Here is a 21,011-nt window from a genome sequence, read left to right on the forward strand (position 1 = left end):
AAATCCAAAAATATAAAAATTATACATCATATAATTAGCTACCTCATTATTATCTATTTTTTCTGAAATAGTTATCCATATTAATATTTTCTAATGTCATGTACTAAACCATAAGTATTAGAAGAGAAGAACGTCGCAAACAAGCAAGCTATTCAAAATTTATACAAGGTAAATAACTAATCTGAGAGGTAACTCTAAATGTTTGAGAAGAAATGGAAGTCACGTTAAAATAAATTTTATAATTATAAAGCATTCATTTAAAAGAAAATAACAATAATTTATGAGAAAATTAAAAGTTGTTTTGATAACCATAAACGGTATTGGAGAAGTTAATCCAAACAAATAAAGGAAGAGCCAACAACAAAATAAAAGATGGCATGAACTTGAAGCTCCAAAATGGTTCATCATCACAATTCTAACCACAATGTCATGATCATAATGATAACAATAATAGTTTTCATTCATGGCCGCACCGGTCGAAATGGTGGTCGGAGACAAAGCTACTAGTGCTTCCAAGAGCCACAGTCAGGCCGAGAAGCGGCGCAGTGACCGGATCAATGCACAGCTTACAAGTCTAAGGAAACTAATTCCAAAATCTGATAAGGTACAATAGCTCATTTTAATTTTAATGTGTCTTAAATACTATATAAACTATAAGGTATTGCCATTTGAAATAGGGCATAGTTAGTTTCAATAATACCATGAAAAATATATGCTGACTAATAATAATGCTTAAAAAAAATAATAATGCTTCTTGAAACAATACATAAAGGTTTTTTTCATTGTTATTAGAGCTTATTAGCTAGCTTCTACGTGTTCTGATCATTTGCCTCTCAAAAACTGGCCTATAAACTACAGATAGCTCAAGTTTGCAATGAAAAAATAAATTAAAGAAACACATTATATAATTGATCAAGGTAAATAGATTAACTTATATATAAGTGCATAAAGTATGTTATCTTGATTCAAATAAAATTAAATCTAGAGATGGATATGAAGAGGTGGATAGGGTGAATCTAATGTGGGAAGAGGTAATATAAGTGAAATTGTGTCAAGGTCCCCTGTCAAATAATCTCTCTTACCTTGTGAATGTATGGTGTTGGCCTATATAGGCACACAATTAGAAAGCATGTCAGAAATAAAATAAAGGGGAAGCAATTGGAAAAGAAAGGAAGGGTAAAGCAAATGAAGTGCAAAGAATAAAAGCAAAACCAAAAAGAAAGGTCTGAGACTGAGACAAGTACTACTTTTTTTTTAAAATATGGCAATGGCAATAGCAATGGACATGCACTGAAATATTTATTTTTATTATTATAAAAATATGAATACTATTTTTGTTTAGAAAAAAAGAAAAAGAGAGAATCAAAAATCATATAAGTGAAGCCATAAGCTAAGGACCTAAGGTGGTATCTGAGACAGTGACCTAACTATGAGAGTGTTGCAGTGCAAAATAGTGGTGGTCCCTTTCTGCTAGGTTCTCCAGTGACCCCCCTCTGGCCCCTGTGTGGTGATTATTCAAAAATTTAGAGTGCTGGACCACCAATCCATTCATCCTTAGTCTCACTTATTCTTGGTTTCATTGCTTCCAGTAAGAAGTAAATATAAGTAGTGAAACCTCTTTTTGTCATTACTTCATTATTGCTAGATATCCTATTAGCTACCACACTCACTACTACTTAACAAATAAATAGTAAAGTATATTCTGTTATTGCTGTGACGTTGAGTAATGCTAATCTAGTCACGAGGAAGTTGTGAAGTTAGCATTAGCAGTATCACTTTTTGTTTTTACAAAGCAGCAGTAGCACTGTTTGTCGGTTCCCATTCCCTTTAAGTCATTAAAATATTGCTAACGTGCATATCAAAGAAACTTTGGCAAATTAAACTTTAATTCTTACAACTCAAGCAGGACACCATCAGCTAATTAAACTTAAAGACTTAAAGGGAGAGAAATCAACATGAAAGTAGTAGCTAGCAAGAGGCTTTTATATTATGTACTTTTCTGTTCTGCCGAAAGTAGTAGTTGTAGTGTGGTGTGCTGTGTGGCAAAATAAGTTTTCATAAGAGATTGTGTATCATATTAGTTAATGTCAAAATAATAATTATCTTGACACTTTAATTAAGCTAAGTGTTCCTCTGCTATATATATGAGTTTAATTACCTTGAGTGACTTTATTAAAAATTAAGAAAAAGCTGTAGAATGGTTACAAAGGTACTGAGAGTGCATAGAAGCTGATACCTGAGGAAGTAATGAGCATCCTTTTGTAGTCTTCCTAATGGAGGGGTCAGAGCTTTCTGCAAAGGAGCATCCGAAATAATATTAACATTCGTAATTGTAATAAATAAAGCATCCTTATTATGTATGCTATAGCCATCTTATGTGAGAAGAAAAAATTAATTCAAGAGGGCTTGCTATCTAAATTCTAAATTACCTGAATCCTACTAAAGCTTAAGAAGATAAGAGAAATTTTTTTGTTGCAATCTTCGGAAGAATGGTTAAAGCCAAAACACAAGAGTTAACAATAAGCAAATCAAGTCTAGAAATGATTACATTGAAAATCTCTAATCTCACACATAGAAAGTCAGGGAAATCCAATCTTATTGATTTCAAGTGTGTTCAGTTCAGAAATATCCATGATATATTAGATTAGTTTAAAATCAGTTTAACAATCACAATGTGAGTTTAATAGTTAGAGCCATTTCTTATGAACCAGCCTTGAACAAGCCACTTATTTCACATAATTTTGTTGATCAACTTTCCTAGGATCATTTCAAGGCATGTAAATCAAGCACAATGACATCTTACAATTTATAAATTTCGGTCACGAACTTCATATAAATAACTCCAAACAATAAAATTCCAGATAAAACATGAAAGATACAAATTGAAGTAATAAAAAATGAAACCTCAAATGATGGAGGAATTAAAAATGAAACCTCGAATGATGGAGGAATAAAAAATGAAGCATTAAAAACGAAGCATGCTGTAATCGTTTCCAGGAGGAGGATCAGTCCGGGGAGCTGGAGGTAGGCCGGGGGAAGCAGCGTGGCAGCTGAAACGGCGTCGCCGGAGGAGGACGGTGGTGGAGAGTGGGTGAACAGAAGGAGTGAGTGAAGGAGAGAAGAGAAGGAGGTTCACGGAAGAAGAAGAAGGGGGTAACCGTGACGGAGGAATGACAGCAGTGGAGAATGATAGCGGCGCAACCGTGAATTTAGGGTAGAACAAGGGGGGATTGTGTTTCTGGTGATTGGGGAATTTGGGGATGAAACGGGGATTTTGGGGGAATTAGGTTTTGAACTTTGGACGCGGGAGGTGGACGCGGGTATTTGTGATTTTAGTGATAAAAATCGATGGACAATTTGTCGATTTTAATTTAAAAAAAAAAGCAACACTCTAGACGTTTATTTTATACCTTAAATCTACACCATTCGCTTAATTTTAGAAAGCAATCTAGATTGTTTATATTTATCGACGGTAAGTGTTGTCGATATTTTAAATAATAAAATCGACGACATATTTGTCGATTTTAAAATAAAAGTATTTTCCACTCCTCGTTCGTCGACAGTATGACGATAATAGTGTTAAGATTAATTCATTATAAAAATATCGATGGCCTGGCTGTCGATTTTAATATTTTATTTTTAATTAATTTTTTTGACAATTTCGACAGCAAACTGTCGAAAAATATTGACGGCGGAAATAGTCATCGATTTTTGGCGTCGAAAAAAAAAGGCTTTTTTCTTGTAGTGAATTATCATTATATATTATTAAATATAATTAATTAATTAGTAAACAATTTTTTGTATATATAACGGATGTTGTAAGAGGGAACAAACAATTAATGGGCATCTGAATGATGGGAGGAAGAAATTTAAATTAGATGGATGGCCTTTATCCACTTGGATGTTCAAGGCAAGTGGCTTGCTTTGCTATTGGGTGTACTCATTTTTGGTTCATTACAAAAGCAATGCCTATGTTAAATTGTTAAATGGGTTGGGTCTCTTCATGCCCCCACAAGTGTCGATCACAGAATAAAAATGTCCAAATTCTAAGCCAGGTGCGTATGTGGCAGACAAAATTAGGGTTTTCCCACAACGTGCAACGATTAATTCGTTGGTGTATACATATCTTTGACCAACACACATTAAATTACTACTAATTACGGTACTATGAAAACTCGTAATCATTGATCATTAATTAATTACTTCAATAATGAACGAGTGTATTCAATATAATTAGGTGGGTGTCTCCAAAATAAAACCAACAAATCCTAACATGTGGGCGGTGCTGATGCGCACTGACGCAGCCACGCACGTTGTATGCAAAATCCCAATTCCTGTAATTTATGCTTAAAATAATTTAAAATTATTTTATTTAATTTAATATTTATAATTTTATATATATAATATTTATAATTATATATTAATTATATTTAATATTATATATTTATTTCAATAATAATTAATAAATATAAAAAAAACTTATAGCTCTACTTTGACTCCCAAATTTCAGCTCCCAAACACTCGCATTAATATTATTTTAGCTAATCAAACTTCTATCTCTTTTTGGTTTTTACTTAATGCTAATCATTTTAATAAGGCAATATAATATGGTAATATTTGTTAATGCATATAGGTCATAAGTCACATAAACATGGACACCGATTTAAAAAGGTGGAGTTTATGATGATGATGATTATAATGATTAACAGTTATATAGTAATCATACAATTTTGATAATATTGTTACATACAATTAAATTATATTTTTTCTATTTAATAATATTTTTATTTTTTAAATTAAAAAATATTTTTAAATAATAAAAAATAACTATAAAGAACCAATTTTAATTAATTCATAATAGTTAATTTTTCTTAATTACAAAATTATTTTTCTCGAGATCTAGAGTTAGAATTTAGGATTTAAAATTTAAAATTTAAAGTTAAAAGTTTAGAATTTAAAATTTAGAGTAAAAAGGTAATTTCAAAAAGTTGAAAAAAATAGTTTCCCAGTTAAACTCTAAAAAATATGTAATTTTAATTATATTTTAGTAACCCATTTTAAGTGTCGTTAAATTTTTATAGTTGTCATAATCTGTGGTAGAATCAAAGGGGGCCAGCTTGGGCTCTAATTCCCCCTAAAATATATATATATATATGTTAATTTGTTAATTATTTACTTTTAGTTTTTTTTTTTTGTTTATTAGACATATTGTAAGTATAAATTTATATATTAATTACTTAATCTTATTTTATTTTTGTTAATTTTTAAAATAAGATTAAATACTCATCTTTATATTATATATACAAAAATATTTTTATGTTAGAATCACTCTAAAAAAATTTATTAAAAGTTATTGAAAATATAATATTTTTTTTTGTATTTAAATGTAAATACATAAAAAACTTTAAAATTTTTTATTATTATATTCTAAAAATATATTTTTAAAGTAAGTTTAGTATAATAAAAGATAAAACTAAAAATATTATAAAATTAACATTAATTATAAGAACTTAACCTCCTAATGTTAAAATTTTGATCATGATAACAGCGATGTAACTTTCAGAAGAGGTTTTAGAATGAGAGATAGAAATAGTGTGTTTTAACTTTTAAGACACACATAATATTTATGTGTATGAATTTTGTGTACTTTTAGAAAGTAAAAATAATAAAACATTACATGGTGATACAAAATATTACGGTAACAATTCTGCTACGTTACCAACAATATTTCTGTCAATTTCTGCTAACTCTTATTTATGATTGTGTTTAATAGAAGTGTCTCTGTGAATATGTCTAATAAAAATATCTTTTTTATAGCGTTGTCTAATGGAAGTGTTTTTATAGTTGTATTTTCTAGATGTGTCTTTTTATACATATGTTTAAAAAGTAATAATTAAATATTATTGACAATAAATTGACAGATAGTATATTAGTACCTTATACTTTTTCTTACGATAATCGTTAAATGTTTGGCACACCAGCTTGTGGTCCAAATAAGAGAATAGTGTATTTATCTTACGCTATGACTATACAATAATGTACCCATATATATATATATATATATATGTTCTTGTATATAATTCAAAGAGGAGTGTTAGGGGTCAGCAACTTTTTTGATTTGTAGTCATCAATGATGATTTTAATAGTGTGAAATTTCATCCAATAACTCACTTTTCCTTGTTAGTTACATGCTAGCCATAATTTAAAAAAGTTGCTACCCCTAGACTTTTCCTAATTCAAGCACTAGATGTGCCTATGCCCTATGGGTTTGTGATGGAGAAGCTAAAGAAAGAAAATAATGAAATGAGGGAAAGGATAAGTGAAGGAATGATTTAAGGTGTTTAATTACAAATTAAATGACAATCAAAGTCTTAAAAGATTTATATTTAAATTTATTTTTTCTGCTCACTAAATGTGATAACCAAATCATAGTTGACGATCAGTTTATTTGATAGAGAATTATTTTTTTTAATTTATTTTTATTTACAATAAGTTAACCAACGATATATGGACAAATATCACTACAACAAACGCGGCAGATGCCTGTGCTGAACTTCCTGCGAAGTCACAAACCGCAGCAACTTAGGATGGATTGCTGCGATTCATCTCGAAATTAGCCTTCCAACGCCGAATCGACCTGCTTTTGTGTCGAACCCACTAAGCCTGCTGCTAACCCCAAACCATCTACTGATATTATAACCTAACTTCGCCTCAGAAAACCCAAAATCAAGGTTCTGAAAAGCCCGCCAAAGGAGAGTGCAGAGCGCGCCAAATTCTTCCATTCTCTACCGTGCCTCAATCTGTGACTGTGGAGACTCGTGGCTGTCGATCCATCATTCTCCCTCCTGCCGTCGACCCTTTCCAAAATCAGATTCGTAGCTCAGATTTTTCATCGCGCAAACACATAAGAGGCAGAGGCACGAAACACATCTCCCCGCGCCCATCCTTGCCGCCGTTCTCCTCCGGACACCACTAACAGCTGTATTGCGCTTTCCATTGCAGGTGGATCCATCGTCGACTAGCTTCGTGGTTTACAATAAAGGTATGTACAAAACCCCTTTTTTTTAGTAAGGTTCTAGCTTGTTCTTCGTTTGTGAGCTCTGTCTCGCATATGAATTTTTCTCTTTTTTCACTAAAATTAACTGGTATCTGAAAGGGTAGATCAAAGGTTTGTGGGGTACTTTTTCAACAATTTTGCCTGAAACGATAAGCCATAAAAATAAATTGAAAGTGGCAACTCTTTTCCATGTAGCAGAACCTACCACCAAATTTTGAAGAGTGTAAGTTAATGAATTTGATGAGCCCTCAAACTAGAAGCAGATAATTTGTATCAATTATATCTAGAATTATAGTCCAAATTAATGAATCCTATTATCAAATATCAATGAAATAAAAGACTTGATTGAATTTGAATACTATATCTATTCAAAGTTCTCAGTTTTTTCATTACACTCATAAGAGATGTGATAAGAACTTGCATTGCTGATAAATAACAAAGCAGTACAAAGTTGCAATATTGGCCCAGTAAAAAATCTTTCCTTTATCCCCTTGCCCTTTATCCCTTAAATATTTCCTTCTATCCCCTAACTTTGTAGAAATATTTTCTGCTAAGAAGTAATGTTATAACCCCCATATTCCTGCTTTAGAATTCTTAGTTACTAAGTTTAGCTTTTATGTTTTGTTAATCACATTTTTGTTTCCTCTTGCTCTGTTCAAGACCTTAGCACAAAAATCAGTGCTCTGTTCAAGATCTTACTAAGTTTATCTTTTCTGTTACTTCATTGACCGAGTTTGTTTCCTAAGATTGTGTTGGAGTTCTTGCACTTATTATATTTCTAATTAGTTCATGATTACTTCAATTTGTACTATTTTGTTCGCTTTAGTATTAATCTTTGATTTGGTAATATAATATGACTAGTGGAGCTATTTATGTAGCCTTATATTAAGTTGAAAGTGAGGAACGTTTGTCTGGTTGGTCTAAACAGAACACAGCAAGGTGTATCTTTTTGAGAATCATAGAGACTTTGTTTTGGGGTATACTAATCAAATTGTGTTCACTTTTTATGTCCAAGTGTTGTGGTTTTTCCAATGGTGTAGTTGATGATAGTGCAGCGGTATGCTAGTTACAAGTGAAATATTTTACATCTACTTTGTTTGATATTAATATATCAACCATGATATAATAAAACTGCCGATTAGATCTTCTTACTATATTTTTCTTCACTTGATATGCTTATTTATATTGTGATAGGACCTGAATTAATTCTTGTTGAACTGCATTTGAATTGTGTATTTACATCTTAGTTCTTAGCCAATGATCACGGTCATTGATTTGCTTTATTTAGTTGATAAATGACAAATTTAAGTTGGAGTATTAGTTATACTCTTTTGGTAATAATATCAATAGTTAAGTGCTGAAAAGGCCATCTTCATTTTAGTGGACAATGTACTTCCTCCTACAGGAGCAATTATGTCTACCATATATGAAGAGAAGGATGAAGATGGCTTTTTTATGTAACATACAGTGGCGAGAACATCTTTGGGGATCTCACTTCCCACATGCATTAGCCATTTCCTTATATCTATGACTATGATTAATGATTTGTATGATGAATTCGTTACAGTTCTCATATCAGGAACCTTGATTTATCTCAATGACATGTACAGTTAGTATATATATAAATGATCATAAATGATATATTTAAATTTCTGAGAACCAAATTAAGCTTCAAAATCCTCTTATTCAGTCTTTCGACCCTCCTCTTGATTGTTCTTCATGATTATCTTTGGATGCTGAATGAGATTTTATCTTTTTAATGAGGGTAAATAGTAATTTCATTGTTTGTTACATGATTTGTAATGTTTTCATACAAGCACAGGCACCAAACATGTACACCATCAGACATCAGCTGATGTGAACAAATCTTATATGCAATGTAAAGAGAGCATTTTAATTTCAACTTTCCACCCTCACACTAAAAGAAACAATATATAAAGCACAAAATTTTAGGTTTTCATAACTGCTTTTCTTCGGATGATTTCGTAACATACAGCTAGCTTAGTGGTTTATATTTAGATTTAGTTAGTTATAATCAAGTACTGTGAGTTGTGTTCAGGAGAGATCCATGATTTTCCAATTATGCTGTGAACTTAATTAACTATATATCAATTAATATTCCGTAATAGAGATGTTTGATTAGCCAGGGTGTATCACTGAAAATCTAATAAATAAGGATACTGCAAAATGAAAAGGCAATTTGGAAGATGGGAAACAAGGGCTGTAGGTGTTGGAAAAGATGCTCACCAAAGCATTTTTCGATTTATTTCACTCACGACATGAATAGATTCAAAGGCTTTGTTGTTTTTTTTTTTGCACTGTGATCTGTTATCTATATTTTTGTTTTTTATATTTTTACACTTTAACTTCTGTTCCTCCCCCTTTTTTTTATTTTTTAAAGGAAGCTTTTCTTTTCCATTTCATTTTTTGGCTTTGGAACTAGAAATTCTTTCTTCCAGTAAATTTTTAAAAGTGCAGAATTAGACCATGAGTAAGCAACCTTCCTAATACCATTTATATGCTATCTATTATCTCGGATACAAGTACCTTTATCTTTGTTTCATTTCCATGTTATTCTCCCGTTCTTTCTTTGGGATTACTTATTGAATTAAAATATGTTATTACTCTCCCATTAAATAATTGTGAGAAATTTAATATATGCCGTCAGACACTTTGCCCGATTTTTTTAAAATATTTTCTATTTGTATTTTCTTATTAAAGTTTTATTCATTCGTTTATATGAATTCATTAAAGTAGATATAGATAAGAGTTGGATCTCAAAGGCACGAGATAGTGTCGAATATAGGTCCGGCTTGAACAAATTTTTGGACTTCGCATTTGCGAATGCATCATCCGATGGGATGATACATTGTCCATGTCCTTCGTGTGGGTTTCGGCTTTTCCAAACTAGAGAGGATGCTTACGATCATTTGCTGATAAAACCGTTTCCCGCTAAGTATACTTTTTGGTTACATCACGGGGAGAGACGCGTAGGAGAGAGTTCTACTGAGACACAAGAAGCTGACCCCGATAGCGTCTGCCGAGATCCAATGCGTGACATGGTTCATAAGGCATTCAACTTTCCAGGTTTTGTTGCCGATGAAGAAGACTCGAGCAACAAATATTTTAGGGGGGATGCCGAAAAGTTGCCGTATTTGTACAGCAAACCTAGTGACGCGGCCCGTAAATTTGATGAGCTGCTTGAGGATGGAGAGCATGAATTGTATCCGGGATGCACAAAATTCTCGAAGCTGGCTTTCTTGGTGAGGCTAAACCATATAAAGTGCATGTGCGGAGTGAGCGATAAGGCCTTCGGAATGATACTAGAGCTGCTGGGTGAGGCCTTTGAGCATGCAAAGATTCCGGCTTCACTGCACGATGCCAAGAGGATCATACGAAAGCTCGGCATTGCGTACAAGAAGATAGATGCATTTCCAAATGACTGCATGATATATCAGGGCAGCAATCAAGAACTGTCTAGGTGTAAGCGATGTGGGATCTCGAGATGGAAGCAAAAGACTAGGAGAAATTCCATTGTTCGGATCACTGTGGTTGTTAAGAAGAATGGGAAGCTGTAGGCGGCGAAGGTTCTTTGTTACTTTCCCCTTGTTCCACGACTGCAACGGATGTTCATGTCCAGTAAGACATCCACTGACATGTTGTGGCACAAGAAAGGTCCTAACCCAGATGGTTTTTTGAGGCATCCAAGGGACGGATAGGCATAGAAGGCATTTGATAGAAGATATACTAACTTCAGTGGCGATCCGCACAACATTCGCTTAGCATTAGCTAGCGATTGCTTTAATCCCTTTGGAAATCTCTGCTCAAGGTACTCGATCTGGCTCGTGACTTCAGTAGCTCTTTCTTGCTGTCTATGATTATTCCCGGTCCTAAGATGCCTGGTAATGACATAGATGTCTACCTACAGCCCTTGATAGATGAGTTGAAGCAGCTGTGGGGTGGTGTTGATACGTACGACGCTAGCGAGAAAAAAACATTCAAGATGCATGCTGCGTTGATGTGGACAATCAGCAATATTCCAGGGTTGGGCAACTTATCTGGGTGGAATACGTACGGCAGGAGAGCTTGTCCTACGTGCAACTTGGATGCTGAGTCTAAACAACTCACCTTCAGTCAGAAATGGTGTTTCATGGGTCATCGGCGCTATCTGAGTCAAGGCCACAGATTTCGACAAGACCGGGTCAGGTTTGATGGCAAGGTAGAGGTCAGAGATCCCTCTATAACATTGTCGGGTGGAGATATTTTGAGACAGTTGGATAATGTGCATGTCAAGCTTGGCAAGGTGCAAACGGTTGCCGGTAAAAGAGCATGCAGACGACAGGTTGCATTACAAGATGAGTCTCCCTGAAAATAGAGGAGTATATTCTTTAAACTCTCATATTGGGAGTTTAATTTATTGCGTCACAATCTGGATGTGATGCACATAGAGAAAAATGTGTGCGACAACATAATGAACATGATACTGAATGACAGTGGTAAATCCAGGGACAACCTCAAAGCTCGAAAAGACCTCCAGCTGATGGGACTTCGGCTTGAAAAGTCACGACAACCACACTCTCATGGAACATCTTCTCCCAATTGCATCAAGGAATGTATTGGAAGCCCCAGTGGCAGCCGTCCAGGCTGATTTCTCAACTTTCTTTCGATGACTATGTAGTAAATCTATAGACCCTCAACAACTTCCTCTCCTACAAGAACATGTTGTCCTCACTCTTTGTCAACTAGAGATAATCTTCCCAACATCTTTCTTCACAGTCATGGTACACCTAACCGTGCATTTGGTCGAAGAGGTACGCCTAGGGGGTCTGGTGCATTATAGGTGGATGTATCCAATTGAAAGGTAACTATATGACTAATTTTACATTGCTATTTTTTTGAAAGCTAACAACCTAACACACATATCTTTCTCGTAAAGGTACCTATGTCGTCTCAAGCAGTACGTGCATAATAGGGCAGCACTGGAAGGATCGATTGTCGAGGGCTACTTATCCGATGAGATTCTCACTTTTTGTTCATGATACCTGGATAATGTTGAGAGCAAGATCCATTGACCATTGCGTGTTGATGATTGACCGAGCGAAGATGTGACTGATACGGTGACAAGCTTGTTCCCACTGATTGGCATAATAGGGGCTGCGGCATGTTCAAATCTTTCACCAACCGAGAGACTTCAAGCACATCGTCACGTATTGGTCAACTGCACAGCTGTGGAGGATTTCTTAGAGTAAGTGCACTTATTGCTGCTAGGTTCATGATGTACCCCAAGGCAATATTAGATCAAAACCTTTGACAATAAATCCATGTGGTATGCCCAGGGATTTTAGGGCTAGCAGAAAAAGACAGCTACGAAGTATTGAAAAAAGAAACGAAGCCTACATTGACAGGGTTGTCCATAGAGAATTTACCGAGTGGTTCAAGTATGAGGTGAATCTTCTGTATGGCTCTTCCATTTATAGTTTCGATAGTATCTTGCCTTCTGTTTCTCAACTGTGAAAACATATATTTCATTGGTAGATACCACTGGGAAGTACTATGCACCCGAGAGAAATGCAGTGGCTCTTATGTAGCCCCAATATTCAGGCAAAGCGCTTTAAGGCATACAATGTCAATGGATTCAGGTTTAAAACCCTATCAAGAGAGGATGGAATGAGAACCCAGAATAGCGGGGTTTGTGTCACTTCTGACACTAGAAGTTATGCAAGCGCTCGTGACAGTAACATGGCTGTTGGTGGCATCTCGTATTATGGAAGATTGGTAGACATCATTGAGCTGAATTACAGTGGTCAATTTTCTGTGGCCTTGTTTAGATGCATCTGGGCAGACACCACGTCTGGTAGAGGCATAAAGCAAGACGTTTTGGGACACACCTGTGTCAACTTTTGTAATCCGATACAAACTGGTGATCGTGAAGATGACGAACTGTACATTCTTGCATCCGAGGCTCGCCTTGTATACTATGTGGATGATGAAGTCGATAAGGATTGGAGTGTAATAGTCCATGTGAAGCCGAAAGATTTGTTTGACATGGGTGAATACAATGAACACTGTAAGGTCGAACTTTCCCTCCAACCAAGTCTGACTGATTTGTCTCAGCGTGATGTTGAAGGTATTTCGTTGACAAAAGATGGCGACTTAGAAGAACTCATGCCTGACGCCATCGATACCGGAGAAGAGGCTGCTGATTTATAGATATATTTGGCCCGTAATATATGACATGCACACCAGTACCCTATGCATAGTATATTTTTTATTATTATACACTTGCAATTTTAAGTCTAATTTTTCTTTTTTTAAGTGTTTGTACCTTGAGAATTAATATGGTTGACCTGTATACTTAGAGTTCTCTTGCTCACCTTTTATATGTTGGGACCTAGCAGGGACATTGGAAGAGAATGACCTCTTTATCTGTGCAAGCAGCTTTTATTTCATCCACTCGATGCAAGAGGCATCTCCGTTCTCTTCCCTTGAGCATGCAACTTCATTCGCTCGAGAATTATAGTTCAACAATTCGCCTAGATCATGGTTGGATGCATTTTTCGCACACAGGAACATAGGAGATGCTATTAGTAGGGCGCCTACTGAACTAATATCGGTACGTGGTCAATCTGGCCCACCGCTCAGGGGTTCTTTTACTTCGTCGACCGGCGACAACTACTTGAGTGGGTTTAGTATCCTGTAACCATAAGACAAAGCCAAATATCTCATGATTTGTATGACTCTCAATGTTGTAGGAACTGTGTCAATTCGGAGCAAAGTACCGGAAGAAATTTGGCTTCGAATTCTTAACGACTACAAATTTGAGACACTCGCATAGGATACTGGAGGAGGTGAAGGTAAAAAATCAGTTTAGACATGAATAATATGATTTGTCCAGATGGGCCCACTTATGTTATATTTATATGTGATAGTTATATGTATGCCATCAAATCTTTAAAATCACTATTGCTATATGACTAGTGTTCTCAACAATAGTGTTGTGTGCTTGTTATATCCTTTCTGAGTCTAGGCTTGTGCATTGTGAAAATGGTGAATTTTTTTAAAAAATAAGACAGATCGGGTTGATCATTTGCTGCTTTGTGCTGTGATGCTATGAATGAACTCTTTTACCAAGCCTCAGCAAAATCTTTTTTTCTTGTATCATTCTCTCTAGCAATTTTGAGAAAGCCTACCCTACTAAAGATTATCAAGTAAACGAGAAAAACTTTTGGTCATACTTGCTGAGTTGCCTTGTTGGAGATCTGACATACTGGTCAGGCTCTCTTTCTCCTTCAATTACACGAATCACATTTTTAATTTATTCAAAAAATCCCCTGTCCTTGAACATAGTCAGATTTTCCTATGTACTGTCTTCCTATCTCTTGGATTGCCTAATTGTTCTGATGATCACTTTGGTCTAAGTTTAGGCTTGTGCATTGTGAAAATGGTGAATCATCTAAAAATTATGACAGGTCAGGTTGACCATTTGCTGCTGTGTGCTGTGATGCTATGAAGGAACTCTTTTATAAAGCCACATTTTTTAATGCAAAATCTATTTTTCTTGTCTCCTTCTTTCTAGTATTTTTGAGAAAGGTTACCACAGTAAAGATTATCAAGTAAACGAGTAAAACTTTTGGTCGTCCTTGCTGAGTCAACTTTATGGAGTCCTGACATACCGGTCAGGCTCTCTTGCTCCTTCAATTACACCAATCACATTTCGAATTGATTCGAAAAAACCCTGCCCCTGAACATGTTCGGATTTTCCTATGTACTGTCTCCCTAGCTCTTGGATTGCCAAATTGTTCTGATGATCACTTTGTTCTGATTTAGGCCCGATGCGAGAACAATCTTTTGGTTGAACTGGATTTTGCGTCCCGAGAGGAATTCATTTTCATAGAAAGAGGACTAACTAAACTCTGAGAATGTAAGTCCAACATTCCTTGTAGAATATAGTATCCTGACCATGTTCTCTATAAAATGTGTAATCTTATTCCAAGCATTTTGTTACGCTCTAACTTTCAGGACTATCACAAGAGAATCTTCAAGAGGAAACAAACGAGATAGGGGAGATAGTTCAAGACTCACTGGAAGAAGATCCCGTGCCCAGCAAGAGTTCCGATGAGGTTGTTTCGACTGGTCACAAGGTTTCTATGAGAAATTATGACCTCAATAAAATACCAGACGAGAACAAGATATTTTGATTCATCTCTAGTTTGTCATATTTTGATGGTGTTTTGTCAAATAATGTTACTGATCAAAATTTGTTTCCTTGAAGGCCGGTTATGTCTTGGTTGTTATTTCTAGACGTTTTTAACTTTTGGCATAAAACTTAATTTGTACTCATTTCAAGCACAATTCAATGCATGTTATATATAAGAATTTGCTTATTTTTAAATAATTCCAAGTCATGTTTTTCGTTAATCCTTCAAGAGCTTCTCAGGTAGACATTCTACCACTGTCTTGAAGAATCCCTCCTCTTTCTTTTTATCAAGGCTGTGAACATGTAGTTTAGATTATGATACGGATTTTCGTGATCTCATGGTTTAAAAATATATTTAGAGATTATTATACAAAGATATTTAATTGACGTTATATTTTCGTGATCCCATGTTTTAAAAATATGATTAAAATTTTTTTGCTTATTTGAGCCAGCTATTCAAAGATAACTATTCAGATATTTGTAGCAGTTATATTTGTCTTTAGTAATAAAAATAGAAGTGAATTTCAATAAGTACAAGATATAAAGGATGTCTTTGGGAAATTGTTTTAAATATGTAAAATAATTAGACTGTATACCATCCGGCTATAATGACTTTTACATATTGGAAATTGTCTTCAAAACAAATACAAGGTGTAAAATTTCATTTTTTGAATTGACTTCCAATATTCAATTAAATAATTCAAATAAGCAGGCTAGTTTGTCTCATCCCACAATATTTCCAAATATGCTTAGAAGATTTAGAATAGTATAATAAAAATCAAGTCAAATTAGTTTAGTATGTACTACGTTTAGTCTTTAAATTAGATATAATTTGGTAGAATATATAATATTGTAGTTTTACTGTTTTTTAGGATGAGTTTAGTGAACAAATTTAAAAATTCATCTATTCTTTTTTTATAATTATGAAAACCGTGAATTAGTAGTAGTATTATTTGAGAATTCATCCATTCCTTTTTTAGATTTAAGAAAACCTGTTTGAATTAGTAGTAGTACTATACTATCAGTTTGACCCACATCAGGAAGATCTTATTTTTTCTATATGTCAAGGCCCACACCACTGTCAAACCTTGAAGAGGTTAAACTAAATAAATAAATACCTAATCTTCCTCACAGCATCCCCAATCGCTCGTACATCCCCACTCCTCCCATAGATGAATCCTTATTTTCACTACCCACGCTGGAGCATCTGCGCAGCGTAGTCGGCATTGTTGCGCCCTTAGCTCCATCACGGTCGTCAGTCAACTCCTCTTCCACACGGTCGAGGTGCTCGTTGAGGTAACAAGTTCCAGCTCTTTCATGCTAATAGTTATGTGCCTCATATTGGGTCAGTTTCTTATGTTGTGACCTGTCGAATTAGTTGAATGGGTGCACTATATATCAATGCTATTATGAAGAAATCACATTACTTGACATCCACTGGTCACAAGTATTAATTAATTGAGATGCTGACCCTTTTCTTTCGCATGCAATCATTCTTTTGTTTTTAATTTTTATCAACTTTACATTAACTCTAAATATATATGGATATGAACATTCACAGATAAGATATAATTGGTTGGGGGGAGGGGGATGGGGTTGCATGTTCGTATCTTCAATGTCACTATAAAAAGGGGTTAAAGAATATGGCCACTGATAGTTTGATCTAATTTCTGATTTAATTTTTCACAAGGGGTAATGAGGGTTGTTAATTAATTCTTTAGGCATATTTTCTTAATTAATTCTACAATGATTATTAATGATGGCTGTTAACTTTAATTATAGTTTCTTAATTAAAAATATCTAGAATAAATACACTTGTGATAAATAGGAATATTAATAATTGTAATTAATAATCTAATATAGTAGACGTAGCTCATGCAATTAGAAAATTAGGAAAACTAGTAATTTATTTATGCTATGTGTACTAGGTTTCATTTTTCCAATAGAATGTCCTAAGGCTTTATTAGTGTGCTCGTCCATTAACAGCTTTCCTTTTGGACTTTGATTTTTCTGATTTATATGTAGTTGGATCATATGGAAAAAGAGATGCTATTAATATAATTAATACATGTACGTATATATACTGGTATTTACTATCTTGTTACATAGTTATAATGTGAGTAATGCTATTAGCCTAAGACGCGGTGGTTCCTTTAACATCCTGTAAATGTAGATAATTTTAGCTAATATCCAATGTTTAATTTTGGGAATTTAATACGACATAGAAGGTGAAAGAGAAATATCAGTTATTTGTTGGTCAATTATTCTATTCTTCCATGAGATATTAATCTATTTTGGCATGCTACATGTGTTTATATTAGGATTTTAAGATGCCCAGGAAAGCTCGCTTCAAGAAAGGCACAAGAGCGGAGCCACCGCGTCAGCAGCCTCTAGCTGCACCTCCTGTGTCTTCACCATCTGATGACGATGACTGGCTCATCCCTCCGCCCCCCAGTAATGGTGGTGTCTCAACAGCGGCTCCTCTGCAACCCTTTCGTTCGCCCAGGAGCGAACCAAGACCTGAGCCACAAGCTGCTAACAGTTCACAAGTGACGAAACCGTGCAATGAAGACATTGACCCGGAGGCAACCGAGGTAGATTCTTTGATGAACACATTGACAGGATGTTTTCTACTACTGATGCTGAAAAGCACAAAGGACGAAAGACTACTGAGTTTTGGGATGTTGATGTCATTGGTAACAAGTGTTGAACCATAAAACTTTTGAATTGATTAGCTAATGATATACTTATGTATGGCTCACATAAATAAGATTTTTTTTCTTTATTTATAGATTCTGAAGGAATAGTCAAGCAAGCTAAAATGAGTGTGAGGGAGACTATGGAGTGGTCTCTTAATGGTAGCAAGATCATACTGAGGTTCAATGAGGAACTACAAGCAGTGGGAGATGGTGCTGGCCTGTTGAGTGGCATTCTAGGAGCGCTGGGATCTGATTACAGCAAATTTCCTATCTGTGAAAAGAGTTGGGCTAAGGTGCGGGGCAAAGACAAGGTTTATGATGATTGCATAAAGGTAATGACTTTCGGCATTGTTTGATCATATCAAACCTTTCAACTTGCAATTACTTACAGGTGGGCATTGTCGTCGCAGGAGATATTCCACTTTCAGGATAGCAGTGGTAGAATCAAGAAAACACTTTTGCAATAAATGGGGAGGTCCTGGAAGGACACAAGGGAGAGGCTGTATGACTTGCATTATAAACCAACAAGGACACTTGAGCAGAATCTTAAGAAGTGCCCGGAGGGAATTCCTAGAGAGCATTGGAGGTGGTTCATTGACTATCGTAATTATCCTGCAACAAAGGTACCCCATTTATTTAATTATGACCAGGCCAATTCAATCTGTCACCCACCGATTAAATCAAAAACCTAATGATTCAGTGATTTAACCGGTTCAATTCTAGTAACTATTGATCCGAAATCTGATCTAATACATGTAATTTTTTAAAAATGAAATCCTTTCAAGTCTAAAAATGCAATTTTGATCATTTTTTGATATGATTTGATATATATAAATAGTTTATATTACAATTGATTTGAATTTGAACCCTGTTAATTAATATACATGTTTAATTAAATTTAATATATCAATTCTCAGCATAAGTCACGGTCCAGAAGGAATGTTTGACTAAAATCATAATATATACATGCATGATGATGAGATTGATGTACACCAACTTTTATTATTACAACCTTATTTTTTGTCTGTTCCCGTAAAAGATATTTGATTTAATTTGCCTACCCCTATTATTAAAATTTATGCCATATAATTGTTATTGGGCTATGTCACACATGCATGCTAAGGCTTTTTTTCGTTAGTTGTGGTGAGAGTTAGGGGTTGTATTTGCATATTAGAAATACAATAATATTGTTAACTTCTTATATATAAATAGGGATAGCATCCATATAAATATTGTTCTTGTTAAAGCAATACTTAACTTAAGATTATGTACAGTTTATTCAATTTCCATGCTAATATACTTACTGCCCCATTATATTGAGTCTCTTGCAAAGTAGGATATATATATATATATATATATATATATATATATATATATATATATATATATATATGCTAAATAGTTATATTTATTACTTTAATTACATCAAGGTTACTGTTGATTTTAATAGGCGAAGTGCAAGCAAAACGTGCTGAATAGAAAGAAACAACTTTACACGCATACTGACAGTTCTAAAAGCTTGGCTACGACAAGGGAAGAAGAGGTAATATAAACTTGTAATCTAGTATAAGTGGCATTTAGTGTTGATTTATTTATAGAGTAAAACAACAAATAATTATTGAAAAAATTTAAAGAAGTGAAATTCATGTCATAAATTGTATTGTCACAGTCACAAAAACAAGGGAGGATAGTTGGTAGGGGAGAAGTATGGATCTTAAAGCACAAAAGATCTGATGGCAGCTATATACATGAAGAAGCTCGGAGGATTGGTGTAAGTACACTTAATCATTTATGCTGTAACATGTTGGTTTTAGTTATTAAAATGTCTTGAGTATGCTATTAGCCTAGTGTGATTGTGTAATTTTATTTATGCCTGTAGGAAAAAATATCTGAGATTGAGCAGCTGGATAAATCTACAAGAATTTTGTCAGAAAATGATTCCCTTGCCCAAGCTCTCGGTAAAGAGCACCCGAGTAGAGTGCGTAGGATGGGACATGGGCCGACACCAAGTCAACTCTTCCGTCCGAGTTCGCAGCCGCCGGTGGATAAAGTTCAAGTAGAAGAGGCCCAAAGGATGCTGTGTGAACTTCAGGCAGAGGTGACAACCAAAAAATTGAAGAGGAAAGCAATGGATGATGAATTAGCAGCAGAGAAAATGAAGAGGCAGGCAATAGGGAGTGTGCTGAGTTATCTGGTCCAACAGCAATGTGGAGAGCTACCTCTGCACATCGCTGCACGGATGAATTCTTTAGATGAACATGGCGGAAAATAGAAATTAGGTTTTATGTGATACTTTGTTTTTCAGTATATGTTTAGTTTATGTTAAGTATGTGAAGAACGAAACTCTCGCGCGATCTAGAATTTTCACAAATAAATTTCCGTTGTAAGTATAGCTTCTGGACCGACAAGAATTCCTTTCTTACAAAAGTTTGGTTGTCATAAGTAACAAAACCCAATAAAATTTATAACCGAAGTATTTAAACCTCGGGTCATCTTCTCAAGGAATTCCAGGGAGGTATGATTTATTATTGATTATGTAAAAAGATATGTTTTTGGTTTTTTTTTTAAAATAAGGAACAAGTAATTTAAATAACAAGAAAAATAAATTAATAATTAATAAAATCTCTTGGAAAGGTATAAGAATTGGACGTCCTATCCTAGTTATCCTTATCAGGTGTGAAGAGAATTGGATTCTGCTCCCACTTTTAATTAACCCTTGCTAAACAAAAGAAAGTCAAGTGAACAAATTAATTTGATTCTCAGGTCCTAGTCAACTCCTATGGAAAGACTAGAGTTATTGGAGTACAAATTAACCAGCAAAGAATTCCAATTTCAATCAACAGCTGAGTTTGATAACTCAAGTGTTGCTAATTACTTAACCAAAGCCAAAAGGGGAGAAAATCTACTTGAATGAAAATAATTTGGATACATAAATTAAAGAAAGCAATCATAAGTCTGAAATACCTCAAAATATATTAAATAGAACATTCAAATCTTAACATGGAAAAGTTAATAAGCCAATTTAGGAACATTAACAAGTAAAAGCATTGGAATAAAT

General features: G+C 34.5%; 1 protein-coding gene and 1 pseudogene across 1 annotated transcript; both read left to right on the top strand.

Annotated features, from left to right (window-relative positions):
* Nucleotides 1-9,918: 9,918 nt before the first annotated feature.
* LOC148581673 (uncharacterized) lies at nt 9,919-13,267 on the top strand (annotated as a pseudogene).
* Nucleotides 13,268-18,420: 5,153 nt separating this feature from the next.
* On the top strand, nt 18,421-20,225 carry LOC148581674 (uncharacterized). Its single transcript, XM_088492350.1, has 4 exons — nt 18,421-18,576; nt 19,404-19,496; nt 19,623-19,724; nt 19,833-20,225. Exons 1-4 carry the CDS (start codon nt 18,421-18,423, stop codon nt 20,223-20,225), a joined length of 744 nt encoding a protein of 247 aa, XP_088348476.1.
* Nucleotides 20,226-21,011: the final 786 nt, after the last annotated feature.

This window comes from Arachis ipaensis, chromosome B10, assembly GCF_059453495.1.
Source record: "Arachis ipaensis isolate K30076 ecotype BB chromosome B10, ASM5945349v1, whole genome shotgun sequence".
Taxonomy (NCBI): Eukaryota; Viridiplantae; Streptophyta; class Magnoliopsida; order Fabales; family Fabaceae; genus Arachis; species Arachis ipaensis.

Coding starts and splice junctions, on each gene's coding strand:
- LOC148581674 (XM_088492350.1), top strand. CDS start 18,421: ATGGGGAGGTCCTGGAAGGACACAAGGGAGAGGCTGTATGACTTGCAT. Junction 19,497..19,622: donor CTACGACAAGGGAAGAAGAG/GTAATATAAACT, acceptor GTATTGTCACAG/TCACAAAAACAAGGGAGGAT. Junction 19,725..19,832: donor AAGAAGCTCGGAGGATTGGT/GTAAGTACACTT, acceptor TTATGCCTGTAG/GAAAAAATATCTGAGATTGA.